Consider the following 15636-nt stretch of genomic DNA (forward strand, 5'->3'; position numbering starts at 1 on the left):
CAAACATTATATATATAATATTTTTAACTAAAATTTATTATAAGCAGTGTGTGATTCTAACTTATTAATTTTAATCTCAAATATTTCAATTTACATAACACGCCACAGAAAATTTTTTGAATATTTTTGAATATTGCTTACGATCAGAGTATTCCAGCTTATATATAAGAGATATAATAATGATATAATGTTACATTTCATCAAAATATATTTTAATATTAAACATTATTTTTAGACTATCACAAATGAATGATATGTATTGCATTTGCGTTTTTATTAGTATGATTAAAATCTAATTTTTTTTTGTATTAGATTTTTTATCAACGCCATGTAAACATATTTAACTTAATTAAATTGCGAAAGTCTTCTTGAAATATTAAAGCTTTTATAAACAATAAAAAATAAATGTTCCGAGCTGATAAAACAATATTTGTTTCTCGAATATTTTGCTATTAATTAAGCAATATCGAGAAGCACTTTATGGCAACTGCTACGCTTTACGAAATAATACAAAATAATAAATAAAAACGCTAATTCTAACATTGTTTGATACACTATTGGTTCTAACTTTCCGCAGAAATTTTGGGAAAGTCATTTGGTTCTCCTGGTCTCTGTTGTATTGTTCTTAACTAATATGCTAATTAATCTTTATTTTTACAATTGATTGTCTTTCTCTCTCTGACTGCATTAATATCAATAACTCCATTAAAAAGAAAATTGCAATTGTACTATGGCGCATAAAAAAAGCTGCATAACTTGTCTTAGTTTTTAACGAAACTATTACAATAATTTTGTTATCAAAAGCAAAATATATGTTTGAAATGCAACAGTCAATAATTATAAAAATTTAACTTGTAAATCATTGATATTTGATCTACAATTTACTTTCGGTATTTTCGTCGTATATAATTGCCGGATTTGTGGCTGCCCATTTCTCCTTTGCCGCGTGTTGCTTTTTTGTAGGCCTGTTTTTCAGGTTCTGTATACCGGCGTAATGTTCCTCGATCTCTCTCAAGGTCCTACCTTCGGTCTCGGGTAATATCACGTACAGAAAGCACAGACCGGCAAAGTTGATAAAAGCGTAGAAGAGAAACGTGCCGGATAACGACATACCGTTTACCATGTAGAGGAAGGTTTTGTTCGCAGTCGACGTTAAAATGTAGCCGATCATACCGGCCGCGCCGCTTGCACTGCTGCGTACCTGAATTCAAAAACATTGGAAATAACGAAGAATTTCTCTACAGTTAATTACTCAGAATAATGTATAATACATTCAGTTTGAAAATGCGTAAAATTTGAAATATATTTAAGGATAAAGATAAAACTGATAGAACAGATAAAAGATATCAAACGAACCTTCACAGGGAAGACCTCGCCTGCCAGGATCCAAGGCAACAATCTGATACCGAAGTGCGACGCGAAAGCGGCGCCGATCATGAGAGTAGTCGGCATCCACGCATACTTGACGCCGTTAAGATAATCCGTATCGTTCAAATAATTGTAGACAGCAGTGATGAGGAAGCACAAGCCGGTGCCGATGATCGATAGGAAGGAAAGCTTGCGTTTTCCCATGAAATGAATCGACATCACGCAAACTATAGTACCGATCAGCTGGGCGACACCCAGGAACACCGTGGCCGTGTAATTGTCGATCGGCGCGTTCAGCTTCGCGAATATCATGACAGCGAAGGTTTGCAGAGTCGCGGTGCCGCCGAAGGAGCTAATGAAGAAGGCCGCACTGACCAGGATGAACGGCAGGTAGAACGTTCGTTTCGTATAGGATTGCCAGATTTTCTCCTTATCGGAATCAGTGCTGTCAGCCGGTTTCTGGACCGCCTGGCAGAGCGCCTGAAACTCATCTCGCACCTGCGACGGATTCACCCAACCTCTCAACCAGCACAGTGCGCGTTCCGATTCCGCGAGACGACCTTTAACTAAAAGAAATTCGAATAATGATATAAAAAGCAATGAGGATGAGAAACGCGGTTGTCGAAGTGTGAGAATTATTATTAATCAAGAAACAAAGAACATTTCGACAATTTTGGACTGAAAAAAATAAAGAAGAAAATGAAAAGTTTAGATTACACGAGAAAGCTAAGGTAAAGAGTGAAAATATCGATTTTGCGTTTATGTTAATAATAAAATTTACTAATTAGATAATTTTTTAAATAAATATATAATTTAATTAATCACCCACCGGCGAGCCAGTGCGGACTCTCGGGTACTAAACACAATGCGAGAAAGCAAAGAATGGGGTAAGCCAGATTGATTAACGCCACTGTTCTCCAGTGAGCCAAACTTCCGCTCAGCATTTGCGTGAAGACACCCAGGATGACTGCCGTCGTGGAAGTCGCGGCGAGCATTCCGCGCAAATAAGGCTGCGTTACCTCGGCGACGTAAGTCAAGACCGGCGCCTCGAGGAGGCCGCCCGTTAGGCCCGTTATCGCGAGCGCCGCGAATAACATCGCGGGATTGCTGGAGTAGTGAAATACCAGCCAGGCCATCACGAACGGGATATTAGTCAGCATCATCATTCGCTTCCTGCCCAGATATTGCGATAGCGGTCCGCTCACAAAACAGCCGATCGGCACGAGGAATAAATTCAGGCTGCCTGAAAAAAAATATCAACAAGAGAATTATAAATGATAAAATTAATAATTAAATAATATACAAATAATAATAATTGAAAATTTTGAACTAGCTATACGAATATAGTAATGATTCAGCAACATCAATGATTTATAAAAGGACAAAAGAAACTTGCTTGCAAAAATTTTATATTTAGACTTTTCAAACAATTCTTTAAAAATTTCTCTATTATTCTCAGAACATCAGTATTTATGAACGAATCCTTACTGATCCATGTCAATTCCTCCATGCTGACTTTGATATCTGAATCTTCTCTCTGCAACGCCGGGATAAGGATTGTCGAGAATCCTAACGTTGAACCGAAAGTGAGTAGAAGTAAATTTTTAGCACCGACCGCGCAACATTGCGGTAAGGCTTGTCGAAGTTTGGAAGTGTACACATTTTCATTATTATTTCTAAAATGCAAAGAAAAAGCAAAGTTATGTATTAATGCAATATTTCAATGAATACACAATGAGAAATATTTAACAAAATATTTCTATATATTTATCACCTTATAGATTAAATTATTAAATAAATTTCTCCAACCTTAACCAGATCTTAATTATCTCAGTAATAATTATTATGCATTTAATTTTACAAATATAAATTTTTTACGGTTATTTACTTCATGGCTTGTTTTTGTGTAAAGTATTTTTTATAAGCATTCTTTAAATTCTCTTAGAAATATCGAATTTAGCATTGAAGCTAATAAGAAAAATTAATAAGAATGTTTATAATAGTTCAAGAAGCATAGCTCATTAATTAGGCAAAATTCTATTGATGTCAGAGTTTAATACATGGAGTGTAACTTGTGAAACATGACATATAAGTAATAAAGCTGTTAATAGAAGATATTCTTAGTCTGTATTTTTATAGCAAGTGATTAATCAAAATGTTCATTGCTTGAGACAAAAGAGTATTACAATAATAGTTTTGTTTTTTATCAGAAGATTAATAACGACAAAAAATGTGGTAATCATTCTTTCATTTCATTTAAATGTTTAAATTTAAATTTATTATAGTTACCGTTAACATTCTATCTGTAATAACAAGTAAATTAATAATTAACAATTCTTGCACTTTAAAATGTTCTCTAGACTAGCAGCTATTTAATGCTCTAGTAGACCTTGGAACTTAATACGCTCGATGCATCTTTAAGGGTATATGTGCCACACTGAATACTCAAACAGTCGAATAAATGTCTTAAATAGATTGTCCTTAGACAGTCTTTAAGATGGAAAAACAGATCTGCGATATGGTAATATTCACAAATTAATTAAATACATACATGCAATTATATTAAACGGAGAAAATTAATAAAAATATTTTAGAAGAAAAATATTACTATTAAAATAGCAGTACGGATTTTAGAGTTTAACATGTTACGTGATTAGTAAATCCAGCAAAAAGGATATATAGTAAATTACTTTGGAATATTATGTTAGATTATAATATAAATTTAAAAAAATTATGTATAATGTAACACCCAAGTAGCAAATAATCTTCATCTGATGTTTTTTTGTCATCATAATTGATTATTATGACAACAAAAAAACATCAGATGATGATTACTACATTGAAATGAAGTGAAGGTATAGACTGAAGAAAATACACGAGTTCAATGACACGTAGCCTACTTTGTTAAAGCATAATCAGTTATCCGTTTACAAATCCTTTCACTTGTGAATAGCGTATGCTTTTGGCAACCAGTTTTTCGGTCAATCAATTCTAAAATCTTTGAATTATTTATCACTGACTATCAATAAAATAACTGGCAGGTTAATGACTATAATTTTTTGTTATTTATGCATTTGTTTATCAAATGAATTATTTTTACATTAAGATATCATATAAAGAATTTTGAAAATAAATTAAAAGATTCATCAGCAGTTTCTTTGCTGCAAGGCAATTACCGGAGGCATTAAGACTTGTTTTCTCTTTTGTTATTTTATTTAAAAATTATAGATAATATTGAACAGCGTAAATTACAACTTAGAATATTGGTATGTAGAAATTGGAAAACAGTATCAAATGTTAAATGAAAAGAAGCACGTTCACTTCAAAGAGGAAGATGTAATAAAGTTAAAATAATTCGGTTATCTCGTAAGAACGTGCGCGAAAAGAGTGGCGAGCCAATTTATGTGATGATCCACATGTTGCATTGCGCAAACGTTTCAAGAACGCGCACAATTACATAAGCGCAGTGACGGATTGAGGCACCTTTTGTGTTGAATCGGTGTAAAGCCATTGCGGCGAGCGTTATACGAAGCACCGGCGAACAATGCGACTATTACTATGAATAGATTATTTATGCGAGGTCGCGGTAAGACGACTAAATATTTCTTCTTTTCTCATTGTTTTCTTGCTCTTAGCAATTTCCTCTTATTTTCCACTCGTGGCAAACCATGATTACGATGCATTGCGACTGGTTTTAGGCGAAGTATGTCGCTTATAGGTGCGCGCCATTCTCTCATTCTGAATGAAACAAGCCCAGCAGTGATGCAACATGGTCAATCATGTAACGCAATCTCATTTTCCACGTGTTCGGTCGTATAAATCTGTTCGTTGCTCTTTTTCCTCTGCACTCTCTCTCTACACGTTTTAGTTTCATATTTAGAGAAGAAACTTTATTATACATAAAAAAACGAGGTCGCGCAAATTTACAGCATATGTTCGAGATAAACGGATGACACGAACAGGCGTATTCGTTAAAAAACAATTTTTTTATTTATCTTATCTTAGCAAAATTGAAGTTTTTTAAATTTCCGTTTACAACTAATTTTTTACATTGAATATTTTTAAAATCAATTTTAAATTAAATTTCTATTTATTTGCAAGATGACAAATAAAGCCATTTAAAAATTCGTTATTTTATTATAAAATCCTGATTGAATATTATGTTTCTTTCTATCCATACTGATTTTTAAAAAATATTAAATGAAATACTAATCTAATTTTAATTGTGCTTAATATGTCTGATGAATGTTCTTTATATGCGCGTAACATACTTTGACTTTAATGCTGTAAGGAAATTAATTGCCCTACGGCATTAATTGCTGAAGGAAATCAGATTTTATCTCAGAAGGCTGTCTTGAAGCGATCGCCGCGAGTCATTCAATGTTCAGCAGTAGCTAGCTAACTAAATTTTGCCATTATTTAATGGTTTTTCTTTGTCATAACAAAAAAATGCTAAAATAGCATTTAAATCATCATTATCTGAATGTTCTATTTTTTCTGAATATTTAATATATTAGTGGAATATTCGATAGTCAATTTTGTAGATTATTACTTCTAATTAATTCTTTTAAAATAATTTTTGTTAAAATAAATAAAATTTACTGTTACAAAAACTATTTATTTGCACAAAAATTTAATCAATCATATATTTTTTTACATACTTGTCAGTTTTTTTATTAAAGTATGTCAAAGTATGTATTACGCGCGTATGAAAAACATTTATCAGGCATATTTTAAGCACAATTAAAATCACATTAGCATTTAATTAAATACTCTTTAAAATTTTCAATAATGGAGGTCTTTTAATTATGTGCCACACAATGAAAATTACTGTTTATGTGTGCCATTGAAAATTACTGTCTTGTTAAATAAACTTTATCTACGAAATTTATAGTCTGTAAGCGAAATTTGTGGAAACATTTAACATAAGAAATACGTGTTGAGAATATCTTGTGTCGCGCTTTTTTCACGTAGACAAACGTTGCTTCGTGACATTTCTACTTCCAGTAGAGTTATAACTTGTCATATGTCAATTACTCTTCACAAACGAAGAGAGGTATATCATAGTCAAGTGTGATCATTGCCGGTGCTATTATATATCACGCAATGATCAAATTAAATTTACAAAAGTGGTTTCTTCCGAGCATTTTAAATGTACTACATCAAAATTTTTCACTGCACATATCGGAGGCTTCTAACTGTGTCGCTAAAGCGATTGTTTATTAATGAGATTTCTTGTTGATCCAATGCAAAGAAGCTAGCTTTGTCTTGCAAGCAACTCTGATTGACGCAAAATGTATTAACTAGTTGCAAATGCACGAAGGCGGCATTAATGTAATGAGATTGACGGTCGATGACCCATTTGCAAATAGTAGGTACAATTGTAGATTATCGCTTATTTTGTCATTTAATTATGATTAATGTTATGATAATTATTCGATTTATTAATTAGTGATTTAATTATTAGCGCTCGAGTTAAATTAATTTTTCCTCTCGAAAGTGCAAAGTTCATACTGGATTTATATTTGCATTGCATTATCCGTGATGTACAACAAGCAAATTACGTTTCGCTTATTAGACATTGTGATTAAAAGTTAACAATGAAATATCAACGTATGACAAATATGAGAAATCAATTAGAAATTTAGAAATCTATTAAGTTTGCAATCAAAATAAAGAAGTAGTGTTGAGACAATTTAGTAATTTGAAAAAATGTTTTTAATTAAAAAGAATGTTTAGTTAATTATGCCATAATGCTGGATATTTTTTATTTACATTTCTGGATTTTAATTACATCAAGATGATATATTTGATTGATTATGTACATATTTATTTTGCTTTCAAATATAAGACATGTATGTTGCATAAACATCTGTATCATACGTGTTGCCGGAATAATTTAGGTGCCATAGGAATAAAAGAGACAGAGCTATTTGAAACGATGTGAAGTAGTTGAGACTTCAATAATATCTCACTTCCTGCAATTTTCCTAATGTCAACAGTTTTACTGAAATTCACCGGTGAATTTATTCACAAATAAACTTCCAGTCTATACGGTTTGCTCTTCTTTGATATTACATTAAAAAAAAATTAAAAAAAAAAGTATTTATATATATATATATATATATATATATATATATATATATATATATATATATATATATATTATTGTTATGTGCAAACAAAATTTGGGAATATTATAAGTTTTAATGAATTGACATAAACTAATATTATTATGCGCGCAAGAAAATTTATAAAATATTCAATTTGTTATATTTTTATTAATATATTAAAATTTTATTTATTATATTTTTTCTGAATTTTTTATATCATAAAGAATAGTATATTTGATTATAAATTGTTGATTTAAATTAATGTATTTCTTGTACTCTTTCATTTTCTTTCTTACACACAAGTGCGTCAGAGAAAATAAAATAAGGAAAGTCATCTCTAGCTCATTATTAGCTTCATTATTACATCATATTTAATCATCTAACAACACTTGAGAATTGCAATTCCTTGCGTAGCCAAACAAATCGATTTCGCAGAAACTCGTAAGATTATGTCATTGACACATTTTTTTTGTTACAAAACTCACCTAGGAAGTAATTAGATGCAACACCTTGAAAATTTGTAATTCCGTCATTTCAAGGATGATAATTCTCGAATGTGCTCACGAGGAAATCATGCAAACGATTCAACGTGAAATCGTCGTGAAAGTCGATAAATCACGTCACAATCATGAGTAATGAATTTGAACTCACGTTTGTTTTCCTTTGCATATTATTAAGTTTAAATTCTTTACATACATTCTGTATATCTACATTAAGTCACGTAAAAATATTATACAAAGGTGTTAGGCAAATAAAATTTTACCTGTCTATCATAATGTAAAAACTACACGGAAAGAACACTTTTGCTGAAATATCTAAAACTTATGTCAGATACAGATCTAAAAATGAATTTTGTAGGACAATCAAAATTTATCAATAGAGCGCTCGATTTGAAGTCATATTGCAGCAAAAAGTTTTGACGGTCCATCAATCAGATCGAGTGCTCTATTTGATAAATTTTGATTGTCAAACACAATTTATTTTCAAATCCATATCTCAATATCAAATCCATACAATTTTTAGATATTTCAGCAAAAATGTTCTTTTCATGTAGTAATAAATTTTGAAGAGAAATCTTTTATAATTATAGTTTTCATAGTTTTACATAATTGAAATCTTGATCTAAAAAAAAGAATATTCTAATTATACAGGGCGTTTCATAATGTCCGTGCCAACGCTCGTGTGCGGTAAACTGAGTAGAAAAGTCCTTTACCGTTTTGCAATTTTCGCAATAATAATTGAGATATTAATTAAAAAGGTTGACGAATAATCACGCGTTGCGCGCGGCTGGACATGGACTGTACGCTCTAGGCGTGACAGCAACGAGGATCGTACGGCAACGAAAAATAACAACACGTATTACTTCTGCTCTCGCAATGCGTTGTTATTCTTCGTTGCCGTACGATCCTATTTTTTATTATTTTTCCATTAAAAAATTTTGTAAATAAAGATTGATATCGTAAAAAAGATTGTGTCATTAAAATGTTGTAATAAATTTACGCAGAATATCAATAGTTAATAATAAACCATTCTTTGCGCCTAGACAAAAGTTTTAGCAATTTTAATTTTCATTTTCAAAATGAATATTTTAACTCAGGATCTTTCGCAAGTCGTTAAGATGCAAAGTACAAAATTCAAGAAAGCGTGACAAACCTCTTTCCGTTTTCCATGCGTTCAGAAGCTGCCATCTTCTTAGTTTAGAATCCGCTTGCGGTTCGATCTTCCTGTCTTCAGGGAGCGAGAGTCGCTGCACTTTCACGCATATCAGGTTCTCCGTTGCGTATCAAGGGATGTGGGAAGATCTTTTAAAACAATATAATATACAAATTTTTATGAGATTGAGAGAAAATAAAATTACATTTGGATTCTCTATCTTTTTCTTTAAGATACAAGCTGAAACTTGCTTATAGGTTAATACAGCACGAAAGAAAAAGATCAAAAGAAAAGAGGTGAAATAGGAACTAGCATAAGACATCGCAAACGGATTTGCTTTTATAAAGAATTGAGAGAGCGAAGAAGCTTAGCAAGTAGATGTCTGTGTTTGATCTCTTCTATCAACATCTGCGTTTGCGTAAGCACGCAATTATGAAAATAAAAGCATAATTCGCAGAGAGTACGTTAGAGGTAAAAGGTGGAGAAAGATTGATAGAAAATTATTGTGTGAGATTTTTATTAATTTTAAATTAAAAAATTGACGATAAATATTATAATAATAATAACAATATACACATAATACAATATAAATATATTTTACATAAAATTTTATATACAGGCTCGTATTAATAAATCAACTACACATAGAAATAAGAGGATGTCGAGCTGACGCCAGATATTCGTTGCTTATAACAATATTCGTTTATTAATACATAAACATTTCGGTCACCATTTGACCATCTTCAGTATATTCCGACAAACTTAATAGTTGTTCAAATTATTAATTGTGATTGAGGTTAAAAACTAAAATTGCAAATACATAAATAAAAAATTATCTTAAATTAAATAAAAATTATATACAAAAATTATAATCAATGGCCAACATAAATTCAAAATTAAAAAAGTAAATAAGAAGCAAAACGGCCAAGGCTAGGTGTTGGTGTTAAGTATATTATAAAAACAATCTTGATAACATTGACGCTTCGACCACAAGTTGGTCTTTATCAGAATTTACGATTTACAAATGTTACATCAATTAAATTTAAGAAAACGCTTTTGGATTAATATGAAAAAATTAATTTCTCATCGTTTATATGTTCCAAAAAATTCGCATCGCCAATCTTTTATTGTATGTTGGCTGGCATTCTCATTCGTAACATGAATGCTTCTTATTTACTTTTCTAATTTTAAATTAAATAATTGTTATAATATCGAAAATTAACTAGGCATATCTGTTAGACTGTGAGCACATTATGTATGACGTTGCCAATTTGATAGATAAAAGACAACTGTAAAAAATATTTTTTTAAAATTATAATTGAAGTTCAGATTCTTACTCCTTCCCTCTTCTCTTTCACTTTGTTCTTTTCTCTTTCCTTACTATTACAATTTTCAAAATATATTTCTCACAGTTGTTTGTCAAAGTGCTAACATATTACTTTAACATCTCACATAATGTGCTCACAGTCTCACCGGTATGCTTAGTTAATTTCAGACATCATAATGGTTATTTAATTTAATTTTTTATTTTTGCATTGGTATTTGTAATTTTAGTTTTTGACCTCAATCACAATTAATAACTTGGACAACTATAATTACTTAAAATAGTCAAATCTTGATCGGAACGTTTATGTATTAATAAAAAAATATTTTTTAATTTCTTTCTTTAAAAAATTTCTTAGAAAATTTTTTAAAAAATGTTTGATTTAAAAAAATACTAAAAACAAATGATATCCAATCAAATTTTTACTAAGAAAAGATTGACTACAAATATTTCACAGGTCAATACACGAAATTTGTCAATTTTACAAAATTTTTCTCGAATGCATTCTAGTTAATTTATAATATCTTTTCAAAGAATATTTCTGTTGAAGATTAATTGTAGTAATTTATGTGCTCACCTGATTAAAATAGGTTTCTTGATAGATTAATTATCTTTATGATGCTTCTATTTTGCGAAAAGTTGATCAGCTTCTTTTTAATTTGGTGATGCGCTCTTAAATAGAAAATAATTTGTATAAAGCTTTTACAATTTTAAATTAATTAATATGAAAAATACACAAGAGCTAAGATTAGATATTAGAAAAACTAAGTTATAAAACATTAGCATGAAATTCCAGCTATCTATTCTTATTAACGATGCTCGCAAGTCATTTACTGCGTATGATCGAATAATCAATCGAAGGTTTTATATTTGCATTCTCAAAGATATTTGTAAATATAAGAAAGATTAATTCATAACATTTATCTCTTATGTCGTTTTTATGTTAACTTGATTATTTAATTTAAAAAGTAATTTTTTTACAATGGTTCTTAACTTTTATCCTTTAAATATCACAAAAAAACAATATCAACAAGTAGAAACGCTTTTTTTTTGCATTTATCAGATATATATTTATAAAAAGTAACAACCCATACAGCATGCATATCCAAAAGACGTTCAGAAGACGTTCGAAAAGAAACATATTTTTGAAAGATACGATATCTTCAGGATGTCTTTTGAACGTCCCCCAGATACATATGTATGCTATGTGTGAATTGATTCCTTTTTTGTGAAATGTAACTTGTAACTTATCATTAACTTCTTGCCTAGTAATATTTTAAAATAAAATAAAACTTATGGTCCAAGTTACGGATCAAATATAACAGACATGAATCGCACTCATGATATAAATTATGGCCTAAACTTTGCAAAAATTCCGTCGCACTCATATATAATATTAGATAAATTAATTACATTTTATATTATTGTTAAATATTTGATAATGTTTTAAAGAATTAATGTTTAAAAGTTTAAATTACTACACTAATTTTCATTAATTTACAGTTTTGCTAGAATTTGTTAGATATTTGTTTCTGCTAAACAGGGCAATTGTTTTATATAATAAATTGTCAACAAGTTTCCAGTTTGTCAAATATGGCAAAGTATTAGATATTCTCTTAAAACTTTGGAAGCAATTCAAAATCTGTCAATTGAACGTCGTGTTTTTGTCTTTTCGCACTTACTTGATCTAAACCTTCGTCGCGTTTTGAAGAGTAGTAGATAATAAACGTAGTGAAACTTTAATAATTTTTCTAAAGTTCAAAGTCCCTTCAAATGATACACAGGTCTCTTCTGCATTGTGCGCATTTGATTTCGAATCGTGAGTGAGAAGAAGACGCGTGAAAATTTCGTCACGAAGCGATTCAAACTGTTATACAGCAAGATCTGAGCGATCCGAGGAAAACAACCGCGTTCGAAGTAGAAAGCGTTCGAGATTGAGAGGCAAGTTACCGATTTACATTAGACCGGGACACCGCAACGAACTAAACGTCGCGCGGCGCGAAAGCCGTAAGCAAGCTGCACTTTCGTTTTTAACCTCCCTCCTTCGGCACTTACCATTCCCGGTCTACCTAACCGGAGGTTGAAGGCAAATCGGTTCGGTACGTGAGCGTGCATGTGACCTCTCTACTCCCCTCCTCTTCTCCCTTGGTCATTTTAATGTAATTATACACGCTGTACACGCGATTGTCAGTTTGACAGAGGACAGCGAGATGATGAGATTGACAATTGATCGATCTTGCAGTTGTTCATGATTCTGATTTTTTCTAATTATTTCTAATTATTTTAAATTATAAAGCAAAGTTTAGAAGAGAGAATTGTTGAGTTTCTTGACAAGTGTGTCGAAACTGGAAGGTTTTATTTTTAATTTTTGATATAAAACAGTGTATACTAATTTTGTTACATCTATAAGCTTTTTTTAATAGAAAAAATAAAGACGTTTAAGGTATCTTTTTATAGAAAAGTTTATATAATGATTTGGATTCAAATTGATATATAATTATCTATAGCCTTGAATAGAGCTTATTTATAGCATTGAATTTAAGTATTCATAACTGCTTGTAATCTTTCTTAATTATACCAATAATTACTCTTTCTAAAAAATATTCAAGATTATATTTGCTTTCCGTTTTTCGATGTATTCCAGGCATAAAAATGTACATCAAATTTCACAAATCTATTATTATTAAAAATAAATATTATCATGCGTCTCTATAGCATTGCACTATGAAATAATGTCTTAAAATAAAAATTATAATAAATATAGAGGAAATATGTTTTTTACAAAAAGAAAAGATTTTTTGCTTGATAAAAGATAGGTATTATATTAAAAATAATTACACATTTTACTGCATTATATTACTGCATATACTGCATATGATTTTGTTATTATATTATGTGTTTATCTTATTCATTTATTCCATTTTTTTAATAATAAAACGAAAACCGGTAGAATAAAAAACAAGTTTTAATCTTCTCCAACGAAGTGAAATGCAATAATGAGACGCAGAAGAATTTTAGACATTAAATATATGTCTATATAATTTAAAGGCTATGCCAACAATGTTCCGAATAATATTTCGAATAATAAGATCATTAATTATTTTTTTACGACGGCTTTTAAACACTTGCAATGTTTAAAATAACAGACGTAAGGAATTTTTTTCTGTTTCTTATTTTTCTAGACAATATAGAAATCTGAAAGATATTGTAAAAATATATGCAAATTAACTTTAATTAATTCACAATTTAATCTATATTTTGCAAAATTGTTTGCTTAAGTGTTATTTATCAGATAAAAGCAATTTTGGCATATGAATATCATATAGATAATGTATTATTGTCATGAAAATTTCTCGACACATTTTACATTTTTTCGAGCGCTTTGTAATTTAGCTTTGTAATTTAACTTTCGCATTTTTTGATACAAGCGTGTATATAAATTCTGTTTATGGTTTTGTAACTATTTTTTTTGTGACAAAAAATTTTCTTACGATATTTATTTGTCGCATTTATTAATTTAATTAATTGTCCTGCATTTATATATAAGTTCATGAAATAAGTTTATTGTAAACTTGTAAAGATTGTTGTAAACTTATTAGATATTGACATGCATGCAAGAGATAAAAAAATATGTGTGAATGTATAGCGCGCACATTAATGTAGATATAAAAGCTAATGATTTTAAGTTCTTCAATTAAATATAATAAGTATAAAAAGTTTCTGTTTTTCTCAACTTTAATATTTGACGTAATATTTTGACGTAATGGACACAAAGGCGCCTTTAAAAAAAGTTAAAAATAACTTTCGTATAATAATTATAAAGATTTAAAATTGATGAGTTGTCCGATTACATACATCGGCACATTAGCACTGTTACGAAACGATAATAATATGCCGCTGCATGTCTTACATTATTCTATTTTATGTAAATTGACGCTATGTCTGAAATTTCTTCTAGGAAGCGTTTTTTCGTTGTGATTTCGGATGTCAGCAAAAAAATTATTTACAAGAGTTTTATTGACTATTTTTATATTTTTGTTATTTTTTCTTTATTGTTACTACTTCTAATAATTTTAGGAATAAAGAAATTAATAAAAGCCGGAGCCAGGCTAAATTAACAATTATTCATTGAAGTACATACGTTTCGGCCGTCTTCAGTGTATTGTTCAAAATAAAAAACTTATGACGACATATCTATGTCATTAAATCGCACGCAAACAATATAATAAAACCTATTTTGAACTAATAAGGCTGTTATCTTTCATGTAATTGGAAAAATAAAACTCCTTGCCAGCAGATAACGTTATCTGTAATTATTGTACCATCTTAAAACTATTGCTGATCAATTTTGATTAAATGTGAATGTAATCATAACCGTCAACCTTAATGCAATGCCGATTATTTGTACCATGTATTTAATCCTGATTAAAACTCTTAGAATTTGAAGTCAATTTTGATTATAATTCAGATATTAAATTAACGCCACAATTCTTCAAAAAATGTATCGTACAATTCATTTGTAGTTTCAAATTTTTGAGACTTTAATTCAATTACTTTAATGAATAATTATTAATTTAAGCACTTTAACCTGGCTCCAATTTTTATTAGTTTATTTATACCTAAAATTATTAGATTAATATAAAAGTCCATTGAAAACGGTTAAATTTTAATTTATTTGTATTATTTGTATTATTTGTATTATTTGTTACTACTTTTCTCTTGTAATGCCTCTCTTGTCTTTTCAACGTGTATTATTTATTGCTCTATAGCGTTATTCAGTTATTCAGAAAGTAATTACTTGTTTTGGTTCGGAAATGATATTTGATGCTCAATTTTCGAGCAGCGCGCTCCACTTTGTTGATTTTCATCATCGCGCGTAAACATGGAGATCATTTTTCAGGGTCTGTAGTAACCGAAACCAGAAACCGTTCAAACTGTTTCTCTTTTAATATCTGTTTACATTATTGATATATGTAGGCAAAAATGTTGTTTTTGAAAAAAACCACTACTAATCATGAATTTTTTTGCATCGCAAGTGATATTCTGTGATTAACGCACTAGAACACTTTCTCGCGAACGTATGTGTCAATACGGGAAGAGATTCAGTATTAAAGATTATGTTAATTGCCAATCATTATCTCATATGTTTCATGTCTGATCGCGGATTACGTCGAGACT

The 15636-nt window shown here is 29.9% G+C and overlaps 1 protein-coding gene across 2 annotated transcripts; it reads right to left on the bottom strand.

Annotated features, from left to right (window-relative positions):
* Nucleotides 1-131: 131 nt before the first annotated feature.
* On the bottom strand, nucleotides 132-12521 carry LOC105674295 (facilitated trehalose transporter Tret1). Of its 2 annotated transcripts, none has more exons than XM_067353781.1 (7): nucleotides 12141-12521; nucleotides 11036-11130; nucleotides 9135-9283; nucleotides 2857-3044; nucleotides 2198-2611; nucleotides 1357-1934; nucleotides 132-1201 (listed from the first exon to the last, which is right to left on the bottom strand). In XM_067353781.1, the coding sequence occupies exons 3-7, from the start codon at nucleotides 9167-9169 to the stop codon at nucleotides 875-877; spliced, it is 1542 nt and encodes a 513-aa protein (XP_067209882.1). In that variant the 5' UTR covers nucleotides 9170-9283; nucleotides 11036-11130; nucleotides 12141-12521; the 3' UTR covers nucleotides 132-874. The 2 variants fall into 2 exon arrangements, with proteins under 2 accessions (XP_067209882.1, XP_067209883.1); XM_067353782.1 differs by having other exon boundaries at nucleotides 12409-12520.
* Nucleotides 12522-15636: the final 3115 nt, after the last annotated feature.

Source organism: Linepithema humile, chromosome 1, assembly GCF_040581485.1.
Source record: "Linepithema humile isolate Giens D197 chromosome 1, Lhum_UNIL_v1.0, whole genome shotgun sequence".
NCBI classification, from domain to species: domain Eukaryota; kingdom Metazoa; phylum Arthropoda; class Insecta; order Hymenoptera; family Formicidae; genus Linepithema; species Linepithema humile.

Bases quoted from the DNA above. Each gene is read 5' to 3' on its own strand.
- LOC105674295 (XM_067353781.1), bottom strand. From the start codon at position 9,169: ATGGCAGCTTCTGAACGCATGGAAAACGGAAAGAG. The intron at 2,612-2,856 runs GTAAGGATTCGT...ATTTTTTTTCAG, and splicing joins GGAGGAATTGACATGGATCA to GCAGCCTGAATTTATTCCTC. The intron at 1,202-1,356 runs GTTCGTTTGATA...TTTTGAATTCAG, and splicing joins GCGAGGTCTTCCCTGTGAAG to GTACGCAGCAGTGCAAGCGG.